We start from the raw sequence: 20,443 nt of genomic DNA, 5'->3' as shown, positions 1-20,443 counted from the left end.
TCAGCCCTGATTTTCAGATGGGGGGGGACCACAGGCCCCTTTCCAAATACTATAAAGAGAGCTCTATGGCCTTCGCCTAGCCCTTCACCCCAATTCCAAGCTCCTTGTGCATCACAGGTGGGGAGCTTTGGATTAAAACCTCAAACGGGGGCTCAAACTTCTTGCACACACCTGGCAGGGATGCCTTGGGCCCCAAACAAAGTTCCAAACTTCGTGCACCCCAGGCAAGGAAGCCTTGGAGATCCAGTGCACCCAGGTGGAGCCTTGGGCCCCAAACAAAACAACATTCCAAGGTTCTTGTACACACTCGGCATGGAAGCCTTGGATTTTCTGCACACCCAGGTGGAGCCTTGGGCCCAACAAAACAAATTCCAAGCTTCTTGCACACACTCGGTGGGGAAGCATTGGAGTAAATGCCATAGGAATCCTCAGCTTCTAAAGCACGCACTGTGGAGAAGCTGTAGGTCCTGAACCTGCAACAACAGATAAAGCCTCAACAAGGTTTATTAATCTCCTGTGACTGGCTCAACAGGCCATATATCCCCATGTCCATAGGTCCTCAGGTCAAACTGTGAAGCACAGCAGGTGGCAACTCCCGGACCATGAGAGGTTACCAAGTACTGTGCAATTCAGTTGTAAAGGGACCATCACAGACAGTGACAATCATTGGAGAATCAAAAATAAATACAGCATGCTTGAAGTGGTCTTCTGTAACTTATTCAGCTTCTCATTAATTGTGTATATTCAGTTGTTTCAATTAATAATGGCCGACTGCCCCACTAATCACAATTGTAGAAACATTGCAACGTTGTAGCACATTTTTTTTTTAAAAAAAAATGGAGGTTGGGATAAGATGTGGGAAGTGGGTGTAGAGAACTGTGGTTGGCAACCAAATCCACCAATCAATGTTGTGATGAATCTGGAGAGGGCAAATGGTCAAATGATGAGAAAAGCCAAAGAAAAAGTTCTGCATGTTAAAAACAGCAAGTTTACTGCGACTTTTTAAAAAAGTCAGGGATAATGTGGTCAGAGAAAACCTGGGAAAAAGATGTATACACACCGATTCTTCAGCTATGAGTACCTCTTGTTGTGTGGAATGCCACAGAAAAACCGAAACACTACGAAGCCTTCCACAATGATTAAAGTTGTAGAGCAAACTGCAGAAGTTCATTGGGAACATTACTTATTAAAGGAATTCTTCCTTCTTGATCTACGCTCGTAAAGAATTTCAGTTGAAAGCAAATGCAGTTCATGATTAGTATTAGGAGATCTCCCACTGTCTTCCCTGCTCTGTAGACTGTTATTCCAGTTTTACCATGTCGTTTATTGTTAGTGAAGTTTTATTCCTTATGATAACAGACAAGGGACATAATGAACTGTTGGTGAAATGAAAATACACAATTTGCATAAAATAAGAAATGTTTCAAGGAACCAAAAAGATTACTTAATCTCCCACAACAATATAAAAACATTGGCTTTGAATTTTAAGGTTGTATAATTGAAAAATCAGGCCATATTATCTGCTACAGAAAATGTTCTTTGAGAAAAGGTTAGAATAGAAAGCCCTTACTCTTTAGGCTAACCTGATAGTTTTGGATAATATATTGTCAATATCATATCCTTATTTATCACATGATTAGGGTCACCATGGGAATGCTGCTGCCATTTTAAAGTGTTTTTAAAGTACTGTAAAGGCCCAATCGTGATTGGACCCAGAGCACGGCACTCTGAGTGCTCTTGTTTCCGAAACTGCCACATACCCCATGGCTGTTTCAGCAGTTGAAATGGTGATGGGAGGAAACAAGACTGATGCACTTTAGCATTTTAAAATCAGTTAACAGTGGCAGTGGTCTGTCTTCAAGTTTCCTGGTCTGCTGGTCTCCTTAAGAACAAGGACATACCCCACAGACTACCATTTGGCAGGTTCTGGAGCTGGGTATGGCACACAAGGGTTGTAGTCTTGTGAACTGGTTGATATAGCAATGGCTCTCTTCCTTGCAGAGAACCAAAGTCTAAACTGGTTCCATAGCTGGTGCATAGGCTGTAAATTGCATCTCCTCTCAACTATTTCAGCACAAGCTTGCTGCATCCACTGCTACTGCTGGGTGGTGGCGGATCCTGGCGGGCTCATGGGTCAGGTCCTGGTATTTAGTTGCCCCAGGATCTGTGCGAGAACAGAGGGAAGTTCTAGTGGAGGAGCATCAACCCAAGAGTCTTGGGACAGCCTCTGGAAGAGTTGGAGCAGAGTCTTCTACTATGTGAGGGTCTCCTGTGTTTCCTGCTCTTCCTCAGGTTCTGGCTACCCAGGCTCAGTGGGGATCAAGATAGGCCATGGTGTCTCCATGGCAGCCATGAGGACATTGTCACATCTAGTTTGTCCCTCAGTTATCTATCACTGTCATTTGCCCATGTATTATATGTGTATCTAGTCGTGAAAGCTCCATTTTAGAACCATATATAGCAACAAGTACGTTGGCAGAGAGTGTGAATCTTTTATAGAGTAATGGTTAGGCAACAGAGATTCTCCAGACTTGCTCTGAAGATATTTATCAATCCCTTCATATACTTTTTTGCCACCACAACCATTTTCCTGCAGCATTAGTTTCTAAAGCATATTGATGCCGATTCACTTCATAACTATGGATAGTCTTAGCTTGTGTGTCTAAGTATTGAACTGTAATGGGCACAGAATAAAACCTTGTGATATGCAACAAAATATATTTCAGAAATCATTCTTTGATCCTTTCTTTTTGCAAATGGAAGATGAAGCCACATGAAAGATGAACCATCCAAGTATGAGATGGTGTCGTGCAATGATTAAGTAATTGAGCTGCAATGGCGCACTTGGATGATTTGAATCTCACTACTGTCATGAACTCACCAGGTGGCCTTGGGAAAGCCACTGCTCTCAGCTCCAGCTGTATTGTGGGAATAATAAAACTGAGTTTGTTCACTGCTCTTAGTGAGCACTTATCTGTCCAGAAGAGTGGTATAAAAATGAAATGCAATAGCAATAATAGCATAGTTATTATTATTATCCTTGATATACTCATCAAGATAGTCTAAAAAGTATGTAATGATTGACTGTTTAAAAATCTGTTCATGTATTGAATAGGGTTAGCACAAAAATATTACCTCTTCTTTTTATGTATCTCTCACAGTTCCATAAGCATACGGCGGGGACTTACCAACGCCGTCGTTTGCTGGGCTTCTCAGGGCCGGGGGAAAGGCAGGACGACATTCCTTGCTGGCCCAGCATCAGATGCCTGGCCCTGATGCAGGCTGACTAATGTAGTCCTGCATCCCCGCCAGCCAATAGGAGGGCCCGGCTGGCTGGCTAAGGGGCCAATCGGAGGGAGGCTGACGAAGCCCGACCTGAGTTGGGAGGGCTTCACTCAGGTCCTCCCTTAGATGACTTAATGCTGGGGCCGGCCTCCTCCGTGCAGTCGGTTGAATCCCCGCCCTTTGGGATGGCACAGCAACCAGGGCTGAAACCAAGGCCGTTTCCACACGCTGTTAAAGAGATGGCTCACTCACTGAACTCTGGTCGTTTTTCCCCCCCACACACTCCATACATCTCCGATTTCAAAGCGAAAGCAGGCAGTTTGGCTTCTGTTTTTTCAGCGTCTTTTCTGAGAACGGAATTTCCCTAACTTTCCTGTGCTGGCTAAAAGATGCCAAAATAACAAAAGCCAAACTGCCTGCTTCCGCTTTGAAGTTGAAGATGTATGGAGTAAGTGAAAAAAATTGCAGAGTTTAGTGAGTGTGCCATCTCTTTAACAGTATGTGGAAACGGCCCAAGATAAAGGAAAGAGACTTCACTTAGGAGTTTGGAGCTGTTCTTTCACTCAGTTATTTTTTCCCAAGAGTGCTAAGTATGAAAGAGGATTAAATTGACCAAATCCTCCTATCCTATCCAATCAGTAAGGGATGAATTACTACTTCTTTCATGGCTGAATTAGATGTATTTAGTGATTATTTTAATAATAATAACTGTGCTTATATACTGCTCTTCTAGACAGATTAGTGCCCCACTCAAAATGGTGAACAAAGACAGTGTTAATATTAGCCACAAAATACACCTGGGAAGATGGGGCTGAGAGGAGTGGCTTGCCTAAGGCTACCTGCTGAGGTAATGGCAGTAATAAGACTTGAACCAGCAGAGTGCTGATTTGCATCCCAACCACAACTGCTATGCTACAGTAGCTCTACCAGGGCTTTTTTTCCGGGGGAATGTGGTGGAACAGAGTTCTGGCACCTCTTGAAAATACTCGGCAATAGTGCTTGAAAATAACATTATTTCAAAGAAACCCGAGTGTTTCTTCCTCATTTCCCTCTTGAGAGTTCCGCCACCTTTTTCCCCAGAAAAAAAACCCTGAGCTCTACTAATTGTTAAGAGCTGGACTTGAAAAAAAGAAAGTGTTCTGGTATGGCAGGGGTTCCTAATCTTGTTGATTGTGTGGGTACTTTTGAAATTTTGAGAGTGAGAAGTAGGTTTTATCACAAAATGGCTGTCATTGGGAGCTGAGGCCAGTCACAAAATGGCTGCCATGGAGTGCTGGACCAATCAAATAAAGTTTGGAAATTTCAAGGCAAGCATCCTTGTACAATTGAGGCAGCTATTTCTGAATGGATGATCCGTGCAAACATGCAATAAATACTTCTCTTTAAAACACGTCCTGCTCCAAGGAGAGGAAAACCAGGGCAAACTGGATATTTACTTTGGGGAAGAAGCAAATGGACACCAGGTAACCCTTTTGCAGTGTCATGGTGCCCACCAGTATGTTGGGAATCAATGAGTTACAGAAGTAGTACTTATAACTACTTATAAGTACTACTTATATATAAGTTATAAGTTATAACCCTTGAAAAGGCAGAGATTTAAATCACAGCATTATACCTTCAACCAGAAGTCTGATTTTTCAATAAACAAATTGAGTTTTTTCTTTATTCTTGTATGGTTTCTCAGTGACAAAAGAAAAAGGAGGCACTTTTCCATCTATCATTCCCTCTATGAACATTAGTGAGGCACTTTAGAATCGAGGATTAGAGGAGGATTCAGAAGCCAGAAAAGATCTCACATGATAAACTAGGAAAGAAGTCTGGTTTTAAATAGACTCCATGTGCAACTGGAATACATATTCTTAGATATCCTCATGTAACTTTTTTAAAACAGGAAAGACTTGATGAATTTCATTAATTTTTTTGTTAAATCTATCTAAATGGGCAAACTCTGCACATTTTTGATTTATTTACTTCATTCATATCCCCATCTTTCTCCTCAGTGGGGACCCAGAACAGCTTGTATCATTCTTCTCCCCTCCATTTTATTTTCACAACAACCTTGGGAGGTAGGTTGTGCTGAGTGTGTGTGATGGGCCCAGAGTTACCCAGCAAGCTTCCATGGCAGAGTGGGGACCTGGTCACCTAGATCCTAGTTAGAGATGGGCACGATCCAAAAAAAATTAACGATCAAGCTGATCGTGGATCGGCGCCAGCGACGATCCCGATTTAACGACCCGCACCGAGCATCTCCCGTTCCCGATCCGTGGATCGTGGAAGCAAAAGCGGAGGGGCGCCCCGCTGTTCCCAGCGATACAGGAACGGTGGGTGATGCCAGCGGCATCTGTGTTTGTGTTTGGCTGTCTTGTGTTTGGCCGTCAGAGCTGCCTATCAGGGTTTGCAGGGATGAGATTGGAGTGCCCATGGCTACAGAACACCCCTTCCCTCTCCCTCCCCTGGGTGTCTTCTCCCAACTGGTGATTGCTTTGCTGCTCTGTGGTAGGAAGGAAGCCCTGCTGATCAAGGAAAGCTGGGCTTCCATTCGGGTTTCCAGGGTGACAGAAGGAGGACAAACAGAGCTCAGGCATTCCCCTGGCTCTGTTGCCAGGGGAATAGATGGCTGGCGCCTGAGTGTCTGGATCCCCGATCTGAGCCCGATCGCCCCGATCCAGGCCCCTCCCAATCGCTGGATCGTTGGCTGTGGACGATAACGATCCGCCAGGTCATGATCGCACGATCGCCATTATCGTGGGTTTTTTTCGATCGTAATTCGGATCGTGCCCATCTCTGATCCTAGTCTGACTCTCTAACCAGTACACCACTCAGGCTTTCATTAAGATGTGCACTAACATAATAAGTTGAATCCTCTTGTTTATCTGAAAGGAATGTGGAACAATATAGACCAAGATACACACTTAGGTGTAAGTAAAATTACCTGTTGATGGGGCTGTGTGAACTGCCATTAGAAGCAAAAATAAGATTAGTATGTTAGTGTATCTTAACACTTGTATACATGTCTTACCTGAATGGGAAAAGAAGCAACTTCCATTAAGAGGTTTTTCTCTACCTTGGCTTCCAAACAGGAATGAATTTTGGTGCATGCAGATGACATGCTGTAATCATCCTGTTTCCAGTTTTTCCCGATCCTCAATCCACTATTCCCCTACCTGCTTTATTTTGAAGTTTTTGGAAAGAACACAGTCTGAGTATGTTAGGACATCTTCTGGAAGGAATGGTGCACATTGTCATGTGCTGCAAAAGTTCTGTCTAGACTGATGCCCTTTTCTCACTGTCAACCCCTTGTAGGCACCAATTTCTCAGCATTTTTTTCCTGCCGTGACGCCAGAGAGCATTTTAAGTTTTTTAAAAATATAATTGCTATAATGCTGTAATGGTTCTATTTAAATTTTAGATACACAAGTGACAACAGATTGTTATGGCACTGTAATGAATGATCTATTGCTATAAGAATTTGAAACAGATAAGTGGCGATACATCATTATAGCGCTATACCAATGTACTGGCACTTTCTGTTCCAAATTTTAATAGAACCATGTTCATACATGCATGAAGAAAAGAAGAAAGAGGGGGTAGAGTTACCATGATGACCATGCCCTCAAGAGCCAATATGGAGTCATTGTGGAGCATGGATAGAAGGGAAAACTCAGAAAAATTCTGCAGAAAACTCCCATGTGGGTTCTGCCGTTAATGTGAGTGTCTTTTTGTTCATGGTGGTGATGAAAGTAACATGGAGAGAATCCTCACAGTGTGGAAGCTACCAGAATTTATGGGAACAAAACCACAGCAAACTTAACTAGGCACACACAGCAATCTTTAGAAATTAGTGATATTCCGGCACAGAGAATGGCTGAAAACAAATGGACAGGTGCCATTCATCAACTAGGACAAGGGAAGCTGGGTGCACTGAATTTGCGGAGAAATACAGAGGGAGATGAATTCAGAAGCATTGTTTGTTTGATATGGTACAGTCAAGAAACAGTTTCATCATTTTATTTGGCTGTTTCTTGAAACCAAGCCCCAGGCAAGTTCTTAGAGGCCTTGAGCCTCAAAGTCATCTGTGTTCTGAAGGTTCAGTGTTGCACGGATTGAGGCCATGAAGCTTTTCTCAGTAAGTACTGCTCTTCTCTTGATAGGCAACTGTATTAAACTAAAACAAAATTCTTAGTGTGAAGATACTATGTTTTAACAGAGCAGTCCTAAGCAAGTCTCTTCATTGTGACTTAGGATAGCCCTGTAAATGCCACTGTAAATGCCAGGTATTAATAAAGACACTCTTGTTTTCAACCTGGTTAATACTGGAATGTTGGCACTGACTTTTTGTGCCTAAACAAATGATGAGGAATACATAATTAAATTTTAACTGTGGTACAGCATGTAGAGATTTCATAAGATGTGATGTGGGAAGCAGTGAAGTCTCTTCTAATTAAAATAATTTTTAATATGTTTTATTGCAAAAGTAACAGAAATTACTTTTGTTTGTGCACAGTTGTTTGAAAAATAATCCTAATGACAGTTTATGCATTTTACTTTCTGAGTTTTCAGAACTTAATAAGTCCCACAAGCATATAAAAAAGAACATTTTGTTTTGTTTCTAGATCTATTAGCTGTGCCTAAGCATCCATATGCTGCTATGGAGAACTGGGGATTAAGTGTTTTTGTGGAGCAGAGAATACTTCTGGATCCCAGCATTTCTTCCATATCATACTTACTTGATGTCACAATGGTCATTGTACATGAGCTATGCCATCAGGTAGGAGTAAAAACCCTATTATTTGTGACCATTTATCATCTTTTTAAGAAAAAAAATTAAAAATGTACTGATTGTCCCATCAGAGATATACTTGGATGAGCTTATTTTAGTTATAGTGAAGTATAAAGACTTGATGAGACTAGCATGATGAAAAGGAACACATAATTGAATGTTAACAGAGTTCCCAATGATAATGATAAATAGTACTTTGACGGCCTTCATACAGTGGTTCCGATAAATAGTATATAACTTCAAAGTGGTTGTAATAGACTTTGGACATCATACAGTTAAGTCTTATGATGGTCGCTGGGAATGATTTATTACCCTACCGAAAGACTTTCAGCCTGGGTTTCATGTACTTGTCAAAATTTGCATTGGCTGAAATCAATTTGAGAGTCCCTTTTCTCCTCGTACATAAACTTTGGAAGCAGTTTTTTCTCCTTTATTTTTCCTGCCACTGGTCTTTGGCTCATAAATGATGGATATCTTGCCTCTTTGAGTATTGGAGGCGTTAAATATACTGAGAAACTTTGTAATAACCCCATGTTACACATATTTCACATTCTTTTTCTTCCATCTTCTTGTTTTGATCTAAACATAGTATAATTTTTTCGTAGTACAAGCTGAATGTAAATGTTGGAAACAATACACTCTAGGAAGTAGAAATCTGCCCTCTCCACTGGAACCCTACAGCCTTCAGCTTAGAATCTATCATGTTTTATTTATAATCTTTATGACACATGGGTTATGACGTTTCTAGCGATCCTACAGGAAATTTGTAGCACTTTTTTTTTCCAAAATGGGTCCTAGCCTCTGAAGGCAACAAAGCATCTTGTGACAATTTAAAGATTGCTGCATGAAGTGCTATGTGACTTGCTGTTGCTGCAGCAGACTAACATGGCTCCTTTCTGGAGTTTAGCATAAGAGGAACTCTGCAGTGAAGAGGTTTATAGGTGAATTTGTGATTGATGGATAGTACAGATTTATCCTGCAATCCTGTGCATACTTACCTGATGGTAGGTTTCACTGTCTACCGTGGAGTGGATGTCTGAATGATTATTGATACAATTGTGCAGTAACGCTGCAATCCCGTGCTCTTTAGAAATAAGGCCTATTGAATAAACTTCTAAGTAAATGTGTGAAAGATTGCGCTGTTAAGCATATTTTTAACTTTCCCATTGAAATTATAAGTGCTTCAGTTTTTTTGTTTGAATTCTGCCCTTTGCTGGACAAATTAACTAGAAAGCTTTGTATCAAAAATACTTAACTGCCAAGGATCAAACTGCATATTATGTGAGATCCCTAGCTAGATCTCACAACATTTTCTTTCCTCTCCCTACCTTTTCTCTGCATGTGTTTGTGCATGTGTGGAAGGGGGGATTAAACTGGAGCTACAGCGCTGAGGGGAGGGTTAATACTGTTTATTTCTGTGCTGGTTCATCAACTTGTCATTTCAAAATGCTGTCTCCACCATTGCTAATATGAGCTGCATGAGGCTACTTCTGTCAGGGAAACTGGTGTAAAGAATGGGTCAACGCACCTCCCTCCCACGCACACACTGTAGCCCAATCTAAACCAGCCCTTCATGGCTGCTCTTTAGTGTTAATGAAAACATCAGCAAATAACATATCTCCCACATAACATGTAGTTTGGCCTCGAATCTGTTATACAATATTTAGCATTTCCAGTATAAATTTAATATGAATTTTGACACCCATTCCCTTGTCAGTATAAAATTTGTGCAAAATGATAATACTTGTGTTCAAAATAAATTCTTTTACTACAAAATTCTTTCATACTCTTCATTTAGCAATATTTGTGTGTTATAAATTGAATTGAATAAGGTTGAAGATTCAGTTTTGTTTGCCAGTGTTTTATTTATAGTTAGCCTAAAGTTTCATTGCAAAGAAGTATCTTGTTGCTTCTGGTTATTTTTATTTATGTTTTTAATCTGTACGTTGTAATTTGATAAGTGTCCTGATTCATTTATCTCTCATGCATTTTTTTTGCAGATTTCTTACATTGTCAAGCAGATTTTTTCCCGTTTAGCTGTTTGTTCAAAAATCTGTTTCACAAGATATATCTTTGTCCTAGCCCATTTTCTTTCCAATCCAGTGGTCTGTATTTAAAAACATTAAACAATTATCTGCATCTTCTTGTCCAAAGTGTTTCGGAGGATGTATCAACCACATATGTCATCATTTTTATAATCATTCATAGACATCTATTTTTCTGTATCAGGGCCCATGTTCTGAAGGGATGTTTGAACTCGATCATGGAGACGGAAAGTGGCACCTCATTATCACTTCCCAGTTAAAGCCCTGAACCTTTCCAGTTAGAGCCCTGATTCTTCTGTTGACTGCTATCACAGTCCAAAAATACACCCCAAACTGATCAAATACATGGCCCTCGGTTGATCTGTTTTCCCTTCATCATTTCATAAAAAATAATCGGTCTCACCAACTACCAAACAAATGAACATAAGTCCTATAGATGAAGATAATGTAATATGCCCAAAATTCAGGAAGGCAATTATTTAGTGTAATGACATGGGGGACAGAAATGTGGAACTGAAGCTGGTTACTGCAGCGCCTTACTGCAGATCATGGTTTGGCACAAAATGAATGAACCTTGTGCTCCTGTACTTCTCTGTTTCCTCTACAGCCTCCCCAATTCAGTTAGTTCCCATTTAGAAGTGTTACCTTTGAATCAGCAAACTCCGAACATGTTGTTTACCAACAATTTTCCAATTCTGTTGTAAAAGAAAACTGTGGTTTTTGCTAATGGGAAATTAACTAATTGAATCAGAGCACAAGGGAAGGAAATGGAGTACATGAGCCTGAAGCTTTATCATATAATGCCAAATCCTCTTTCTTGTATTGCAAGATTATACCTGTATTGCAGAACACTTGTGCCACCAGCCATGTTTCTAATCTCTTGTTGTTAGATATATTTGGCTGCTACATTTTAATTCCTACAAATCAATCAGAGGCACAGCATATATCCAGTATTCACAAGGTAGCCAAGAGGAGATCGCTGCTGAATGTAGTAAACAGAGCTTTCTTCCACTCTTGATTAACTGTAGTAAGTAGAGGATTATCATCTCACCTGTTCCGGCTAATCTCTCCCTTCAAAAGAAATCATATGATAAGATTCATTCACACTGAACAGTGAGAATACTCAAATAAAAGTCCTATGAGTTCTTCACTGTTGCTTAACTATAAATTAACTGCTGCTAAAATGACACCATTATATTTCCTATTGTTGTTTCCTGTTACGTTTCTTAAACACAGTAGAGTCTTACTGACAATTTAAAATGTTCACATTATCTCATTCTCACCATGCTTCTTTTTTCTTCCAAGTAGTTCATATGTGGTCCCCAAACTGACTTCCATCCATGTAGTTTACAGAGCTAGTCCTGTTTAGCTTTACCAGTAGACCTGTATCATGTAGTCTCTGGCTGATGTCTGGGCCTCAGATAGGGGTTTCTAGGTCATTTAGCTACTTTCTGTCATATTATGTTTTAAATTATGAGTCACCTCATTGTATACATGTTTGCTCCCACCTAAGAGGGCACAGGATTAATAAGATAGAGGCTGCAATTATTTCTATGACAAGCTTGTGTATTCCTGCTACAGTACAAGTTGGCTCAATTAAAACCAGAGCCTTACCTATTTTATACCTGTCATTTGCTGGAACCAAGATATCTGAGGTCCCATTCTCCATCCCAATACTATCCTGCTAGGTTGAGCTGAAGGGAAGAAATAGGCAGATTACTTCTATCCCTTCATTCATATTCAGTGTTTTTCCAAGACTAGAAGCAAATATTAATATGATCAATTAATCTGATCTCCTGACATAGAACACAAAATGGTGCCTAGAGATTTCTACATCAAACATATACCTTCCAGCAAGCGCTGGTGCACATCTTCAGAGCTACATTAGTTTTTAATGGAACATTCTTAGGCTAATTATTTCAGTGGCTAGTGACCTTCCCTTTAAAGAAAATATATGTTTCATGTCTTGTGTAAAGTTTTCTAACCTCTAGCTTTCATTTCTTAAATATGTATTTTGTATGGCACAATAAGGGTTTAAAGCCCTTGAGCTAGTTGGAAATCTTTCAATATATATCTTAATGTATCACTATGAAATTTTCTTCTAATAATTATGAATGTGTTTAATTCCTTCACTAACTTGTACATACCTTAAGGATATAAATGCTTCTCTGCTCAACTATTCAATGGCCTTATGAGCTATTCATATTGATTTGTTATAGACTTAGGCTTTAAATGAAATTGTAGTAAGTTTATTTTGCTTACTCTAAAAAGTGATAACTAAGGCTGTACTTGATTAAAGAATCTTAGGTAATTAGTCGATTTATCAATTCATTGATCCTATATGCAGATATTTGTATATAAACAAAAGAATAGCTATGAAGAAAGCAGCATTCTAGCTGTTTTTCAGTTTATGTATGCACGAGTCACTCACAACAGATACCATATCAGAGGAGACATTCATTCCTATGTATAAGACAAGAATTGTATGTTCTAAGGAGGCATCTGTCACCTGTGAATTCCATGTATTTGTAAATATATACATTCCCATTAGTTAATTAGTTTTAAAGAAATTAATAGTTTAGATTTTTCAAAATCTATTGCCTGACAAAACAAGGTCACCTTTTAAGTAGATCAAACTGTTTGCTCTCTTAGTAAAAAATAAACCAAATGTTCAAACATAAGCAATTATATGACTTTACTTCCCATCATTCTGAAGTCATGTCCCTGAAAATGTTGGTACGGTATCATTGTGCTACATCCTGTGTACTTATTTGCTCTGTTAGCAAGTTCTGTGGCCAGATCTTGTGGCATACAGGGTGGTGGTGTTTGTGGTGATGGCAGGGCTAGAATGAAGGGGGAGGTAAAATGAATTTTATAAAATTATGAAATGTGTAAGGCCGCAATCCTGTGCCCTGTTAGCTAGGCTGAACCTCATATCACTAAACTGGGTCTGAACATAACTGTGAATTGTATAAATAGAAAATATGCTGCTTTTAAAGGTAAACTTTAGTTTTTATTTCACAACCTCAAAGAAGGTTAATACAAGAGTTTCCAAAAGGATGTTCATGACAGTGAAAAAATGAATGTGGCCCATCATATTGATTATTGATATTTGTCTTTATCATCATATCATCATATTTGATTATTTGTCTTTAAATTAAAATAACTGAAGCCCTTTATTCAAGTTAAGTAAAATATCATAAGTATTCACCAGTATTTGAGAGCTTCATATTGTCGGAAACAGTTACTGTTTTAAGACATTTTAAGTGATCACTGGTAGTTGCAGTATGCAGTTAACTGGTAAAATTTGGTGCTGTGTTTTTTAATGAATGCAAAATCTATATCTGGATCATTAAAAATAGGATTATACTATTTATTCTTGAAGAGGTCCTTTAAGGACTGCTAACAAAATGGCACTTTATAAACATCGTTTAACAGAACTTCTCTTTTAGTGGTTTGGTGACCTTGTGACTCCAGTATGGTGGGAAGACGTATGGCTAAAAGAAGGCTTTGCTCACTATTTTGAATTTGTTGGAACTGACTATCTTTATCCTGGCTGGAATATGGTAAGCATATGCTTTCTTTTTTTGTTTGTAAGTCCTGTTGAAAGTTTGTTTTCCTCTTAAACTGTTGGTCAGTGGACAAAATGTTGCCAGCAGAGTAGACCATACTGAATGGACAAATAGTTTGATTAAAGGCAGCTTTATATGCTCATGGTGTAGTATCAGAAATCATTGAAAAATGGCAAATGGTGTGTGCAACTATCAAATGTTCAATAAAGCAAAATCAGTGAGTATAAAGTCATTTGACAGTGTTCCAGAACTTTGACCTGCCATTTGCCAGCCCAGTATTAAATGGAGAGAGGGTGAGGCCAAGGCGAAAAAAACACCAACCAACTTGTTGGAATTAAAAAGGCCACAACGTTATTAATTACAGTTTATGGGGCATTGGTGTCACATGGAGTGCAGATCCAAGCATCGACTGACCCACCTGCCAACCAATGCAAAGTAAAAACAAATAGCAAGCAAACCACAGTACAAGGTACAGAATGTGCCAACAATCCCCCTCCAAACCCAGTAACTGCACTTGGCAGATGTAAAGCACCCAGTACAAACAGTAATTATTAGAGGGAGGGGTGGGTGGGAAGCTGGGCTTAGCCAAGTGGAGCAGGGCCCAACCGGCTCCTGGATATATATCTGGCCAGAGGACCAAAGGGAACATTGAGTCTTCCAGTTCCACCGCCAGATGCCTGCCTCTCCAGCCACCCAGCTAGTGGCTCAGATTGTCTGGCTAGAAATTTGAAACAAAGGCAGTGCATGCTGCCCCATGGGAGGCTGCTGGGAGCCTCCAAGCTCCAGAGAAAATGGCGGGTCACAATTGGAGCCCCAGGTAAGTTTGGGAATAGTGTTTATTACAAAAGAAATAAGATCACATCTGTTATAAACGAAAGTTAAAATAAGTATCTCAGAATTCATGACCATTTCAGGCAGATTCTATGTTTCCTCTCATATAATTCCACTTTGTAGGTTTTCTGAATTATTACCACATAGCTTTTCAGTTGCTACAGTAACAGAAATAGGTAAAAAGATTAATTAAAAACATTATGGAAGCTATATTTTTTTGCTTAGAAAATGTGTTTTGTGGTATCCATAAGTATAGGGATAGGCTAATACTCTCTTTGTTAAAATCTGCTTTCTTGTATTTTGATATACTTATATTTTTATTAATAGTTACACTGTGACAATGCAATAACCCTCTGATCCAAGCTGACATCAGTCTTACAAATGTAAATATACTTGATTCATCTAAGCAAATCACTGTAAAAACAATTATTATTTTAAGTTATTTCTTAAAAAACTGTACATCTTGAATTACAATGAAGTTTTTCTAATTATAAATCTGGCAGCATTTGATGATTTTAGCACAGTGAACTGTCATGGACCTCATTGGACATACTCCGGATTTTATCTTTGCTGTACCAGAGTCATTTGTTCTGCTCATAATCATTTTAACAAAAACACAATCATTTTGCCTTAGAAGCTGTCTTGCAAAGAGGGCATATTTTAGAATTGCTATTAAATGAATTTAACATTCATTGCTATGAAATGGCATTCCCAGCATCTTGAATCATAATTTAATAGTCAAAAGCAGAAAAAAGGCTGAATTTCAAATGACTTGAACAAGGTGTGATAGTGAAATTTCATACGATGAACTGTGTGCAGTTAAATATGTCCAATTAAAATATGCAACAGCCAGACTGCTGTACCTGACAAATGTGAAATGAAATGGCTGACCAAAATAGTAACCAATATACAATTTATTGCTTAAATGATAACAGGTTGGAAAACCTGTCATATAAAGCATGCCATCAGAGCCTTAGAATGTGTAAGAGAAATTCATGTTCATGTCGAAGTGCCTTGCCATGGCTACATTTTAGTTTGCATGGGACATTTCTGGGGATATTGGATAACAGTACAGGCTTTAATCATTCTGATATTAAGAGCACAATCAAATAAAAAAGTGAAAAAGAAGTTATGATGGAAGAGGTTTGAACACATTTTTTTTATTCTGAAGACACATGCTTTGGAATGTGGGTAGCATATTTGCAACCTACTCCTACCACTCTTTAAAATGTTTATTTGTACTGACCCAAAGTAAAAAATTGCTTCCCCAAATAACTCGATCAGTAGAAAACTATAAAATATTTTTACCAACTTTGTGGAATCAGGGACTTATGCATAGTGTTCTATAACTTTACTTATGGTCAGAACAGACTTGACAATGGGTTCCAGAGCTATACTCAACCTTCTATTATGTGCCTTCTGTTCATGCGTAAAGCTGAAATATGGAAGCTTACTTTTTTTTTTAATTCCCAAAATGGCGCATGCAGGTGCAGGGAACCAAACCTCACATTTGTTTCACCCTTTTTCATTGTTTTCCCTTGCTTAAATGCTTCAAGCAAGCATTTTTATTCCAGAATTAAACAAGCCTGGAGGAAAACAATACTTCAAATAATGGAGTGAAGAAACATAAGTTGAGCAAAGAGGGCAGGGTTTAACTTTGGTTTTCTAAAAAAAAAATCTTCTTTTATTTATTTATTTAAGAAAATTGTATACCACCTCTCCAGTTTTACCTGAGGTGATTTACAATAAAAAGCATCATCAGTCATCACAGTTTATCAATATAAAAATCAAGTGAGGTAGAGACATAAAAACAGAATAAAGATATCAACAAAACTTACATCTAAGTACAGAGGGCTTGGGGGGCAGATCTTAGTTGGTGAGCTGAGCAGTACAAGAGGAAGTACTCTGACCCAAAGCTATTTAAGACCATACAAATAAGAACCAGCACTTTGAATTTGCCTGGAAAAAGACAGGAAACTAGGTATTTAGGTTGATACAGGCTTTGTAACTAACCTCAACAATAGCCTGTCTGCTGCATTTGGACCAGTTGAAATTTTCAAAAACAGTCTGTGGAGGGTACATTACATTAATCTCAATTGGATATGATAAGCACAAGGACCACTGGCAAGTTTGTGCTCTTTTGGAAGAATGGTCATAGCTGCCATATCAGCTGGAGCCCTGAGCCTCCAGCAGCACTGTAGTCTATGAACTTGCTCTTTCAGAGGGAGTATAGTGCCCTCCAGAGCAGGCTGACTCTGCAGTCCTTGGGTAGCTTCTCCACTGGTCACCAGCACATCTGGATTGAGCTGTATTTTGTTTGCCCTCAACTATCCCATGCTCTTTTCTAGCACCTCTTCAGGATTTTTCGGCTGACTGAAGGGATTCATGTAAAAGTTAAATAGCATGGGGACAAGGTGGAACCCTGCAGGTCCACATAGCATATTTGTTGCAGGGTTGAGTAGCAGTCCTCCTGCAGCACCTTCTGAAATTGAACAGTCAAGTAATTGCAGAACAACCAAAGCATGCTTCCCCACCACTCTCAACACAGCCACCCTATGCAGAGGTACTGAAACCTGCCTAGGGGTCCAGGAGAATCATCTGGCACTTTTCTGGTAAAGGCCATCAGTCAAGTTGACCAAGGCCATTTCTGTCCTAAATCCAGGCCAGATTCCAGATTGAAATGAGTTTAGGTAATCTGTCTCTTCCAAAACTGCTTGAAGCTGTGTAGCCACCATCCCTTCAAACACCTTGCTCAGGACTAGAATGAATATAAGCCACTGAGTAGTAGTTGTTTAGGCGAATTTCCATTTATAGCATTTTTTCTCTTTTCTGCAAAAATATTCATAGTAAAATCAGGTATCAACATGGACACCCCATTCACAAGTTGAACAGCTTTCAAAGTTAGGTTGAAAAGCCATTGCCTTGCTTGCCTCAAGCAAAGTTCAACTTAGATTCTCTTCTTAGTTGTTAAAGAAAAGTTTCTTGCTGTTTTTATCAGAACATTTGATATAAGTGATGGAAATTTGGTGAATGATTGTTTCAGATCCACAGGCCACGGCACCTGCTATCTATGAGATCTTGTTGTACAGACTCTTGTCTTCAGGTGCTAAAGCCTTTGTTCAATGCCGGTCTTCTTGTGCCGTCCCACAAGTTCCTTCTTTGCTGCCAACCAGTTAGGAATGTTGGTAGGAACTTCTCCTATATTCACGGGCTTCATCGTCGCTGATTCTCTTCTGCAGAGAGAAAAAAGAAGAGACAGAACAAAGTCTCTAACTTGCTTATGGCTGAAAAAGCCTCATTTTAAAAATGCACCCACTGTGCAACAAAAATGACGGGGACAGTCAGGCACTCTCTCTGCCTCATTTTCCTGGGGGAAAGCTAGAATGTGAACTCCTGCAACCACTGCCAAAGCCAGAGCCAAACGAGCTATTAGGCTCAAGACTGTACTGTGGGAGCAGACATTGTCAGGTATGACCAGCCCAACAGGGAAGACCTCTGTACTTGCTCGCTGAATGTGTGGATCTCATTTCAAAATCGAGCTCAACCAACTGCTATGGCGGTCTTGGATCCAACAGCCTCCTCTCGAATCTGACAGAGGTCCTCCTTGAAGGATCCATTGGAACCATCCAGAGGGCCTCATTCTTTGAGTCCACCAACTTTGGATGTGATGGCTGATTGGTTGAGATCCTTAGAGTTGAGAGAGGTTGCATGTGGCACTTTGGAACCTCCTAGGAAGAAAGCTAGACTGAAGTCAAGACACACTTTGAAAAGGAAGGAAAGCCCTAAACAGAGGCCAGTTGTTGACCTTGAAATGGGACCAGTGGAGAAGGCTGAAACCCCTCAAATGCACTTGCCTCACTCAAAATTGGTTTAGTCATCTGAAAATAAATGTGAGATTATACAATCCCATCTGGATCCAGTGCATTCAAGCATTTGGAGAACCATTTATCATGAGTGCTGCTGATACGGATGTCCTTCTTGGTACCAACAGGAGAGACTTCTGGCATCAGGTGCTAATCGGGGAGATGTGTGTCACATGGAATCAGTTGGATCAATTTCTGAGCAGGCTCCGGGACCTCCCAGCAGTTCAGCTCAAGGCAGTTTGGCAGGCAGCAGCATTATAAAGAAAGGCAGTATTAATACCAGCCTTAACACCAGTATCCTCAAAGTCGACCGACCCCAACTAATCAGAGACATAAAACCCCACATAAGCAGTGCCAAGAAAACCCAGTTTCTGGCTCCAAAGATCTGCTGGAGAGTCAGAAACAATTCTGACTAGGCTGTAATGTCACAGTGGCTTTTGGAGATAGACTCAGTATGTTTGCGAATGGGAGTCTATCACTACAAATGTTTGGGTGTTGGAAATAGTTTTGAGTAGTTATAAAATTGAGTTTGAGAGTTTCCCATCTCTGAGTTTTCCTAGAAAGGCGTGCTTATCACCTCGGCTAGTTGGAGCTGCTAGCACTAATTGGAAAAGGAGCAGCACAGGAAGTACCACTGTCAGAAGCTAGACTAGGATTCTACTTGAGATTTTTCCTACTGGATAAAAAAAGATGGGGGATGAAGATCCATCCTAGATTTGAGAGACTTAAATAAGAATCAAGGTGCGCAAGTTCAGGATGCTAACTCTTCCCTTAATTCTATAGTTACTAGTCCCTAATTCTTGGTTTGCAGTCCTTGACATAAAGGATGTATATTTTCATATCTCAATTCATGAGAATTACAGGAAATTCTTGGGAAAAATCTTGGTAGATGGGAAAACTGTATTTTCACATTACAGGTCTAAACTGTTCCTGAAGGAACAGGAACATGTTTCCACCAATCACTCAAATAGAGCCACGGTGGTTCCTACAGTTGGTACTAGCTAAGATGATTAAGAAACCATTTGAACCTTTAGACAAATGTCCCTTAAAGATGTTGTCTTACAAAGTAGCTTTCTTAGTGCAATTTACATCAGCCAGAAGAATAAGCAACTTGGCAGCTCTGAGAATGAGCCAACCATTCCTTAAAATACATCCAGAGAAAGTAGTCCTTAGACCTAGTCTTGAACCATTATTGTTATTCTTAAGGTGGTTTCTAAATTCCACATGACTCAAGAGAGAGTGCTACCAGTGTTCTTTTATCACTGACTTTCGAGGCAGAAAGTACACTTCATACACTGGATGTGACAAGGGCCCTTTTGCTCTAGTTAGATCGTACATCCCAATTTAGAACAGATATCCAACAGTTCACTTGCTATGCAGGACCTAAGAAAGGGAAAAAGGCATCTTCACAAACTATTGCGAGATGGGTGGTACAGGACATCAAATTATGTTATGAAAACAATGATATGTCTTGTTCATTGGAGATCCATGCACATGCCACCAGGTATCAAGCAACATCAGTGGTACTTCTTAAAGGTGTTCCGCTACATGAGATATGCAAAGCTGCAACATGGGCATCCTCTGATACTTTTGTGAAGCACTATGCCCTAGATGTGTTCAACAGAAAAGAAACAGCAGTGGGTCAAGAAGTTTTGCAATCATTGTTCCAGTGAAGAGTCTACCCTCCCCCTGGTAAATGGCTTGCTAAACTCCCATGTGGGACATCACAAGAAGACCGAAAATGAAAACAGTTGCACTTACCCGTAACTGTTGTTCATTGAGGTCTTCTATGCAGGCACATATACCGCCCCCCCCCCCTCCTGCCCCACTATATACTCTTCACTTCTCACCTTGGAGAGTTTGGTGGCAAAGAAGAAGCTGAGAGTCATAGAATCATAGAACCATAGAATCATAGAGTTGAAAGGGGCCATACAGACCATCTAGTCCAACCCCCTGCCCAGTGCAGGATCAGCCTAAAGCATCTCTGTCAAGTATTCATCCAGCCTCTTCTTGAAAACTGCCAGTGAAGGGGAGCTCACCACCTCCCTAGGCAGCTGATTCCACTTT

At 40.0% G+C, this 20,443-nt stretch overlaps 1 protein-coding gene across 1 annotated transcript in view; it reads left to right on the top strand.

Moving 5' to 3' along the window:
• TRHDE (thyrotropin releasing hormone degrading enzyme) overlaps window positions 1-20,443 on the top strand; it is a 362,232-nt gene that overhangs the window by 163,729 nt on the left and 178,060 nt on the right. Inside the window, exons 4-5 of the mRNA XM_054989042.1 lie at window positions 7,899-8,053; window positions 13,563-13,676. Of these exons, the coding sequence (XP_054845017.1) occupies window positions 7,899-8,053; window positions 13,563-13,676 (269 nt within the window). The remainder of the gene's footprint in view (window positions 1-7,898; window positions 8,054-13,562; window positions 13,677-20,443) is intronic.

The sequence above is a fragment of the Eublepharis macularius genome, chromosome 9, assembly GCF_028583425.1.
Source record: "Eublepharis macularius isolate TG4126 chromosome 9, MPM_Emac_v1.0, whole genome shotgun sequence".
In the NCBI taxonomy this organism is placed as follows: Eukaryota; Metazoa; Chordata; class Lepidosauria; order Squamata; family Eublepharidae; genus Eublepharis; species Eublepharis macularius.
This window is presented reverse-complemented; position numbering and strand designations above follow the sequence as displayed.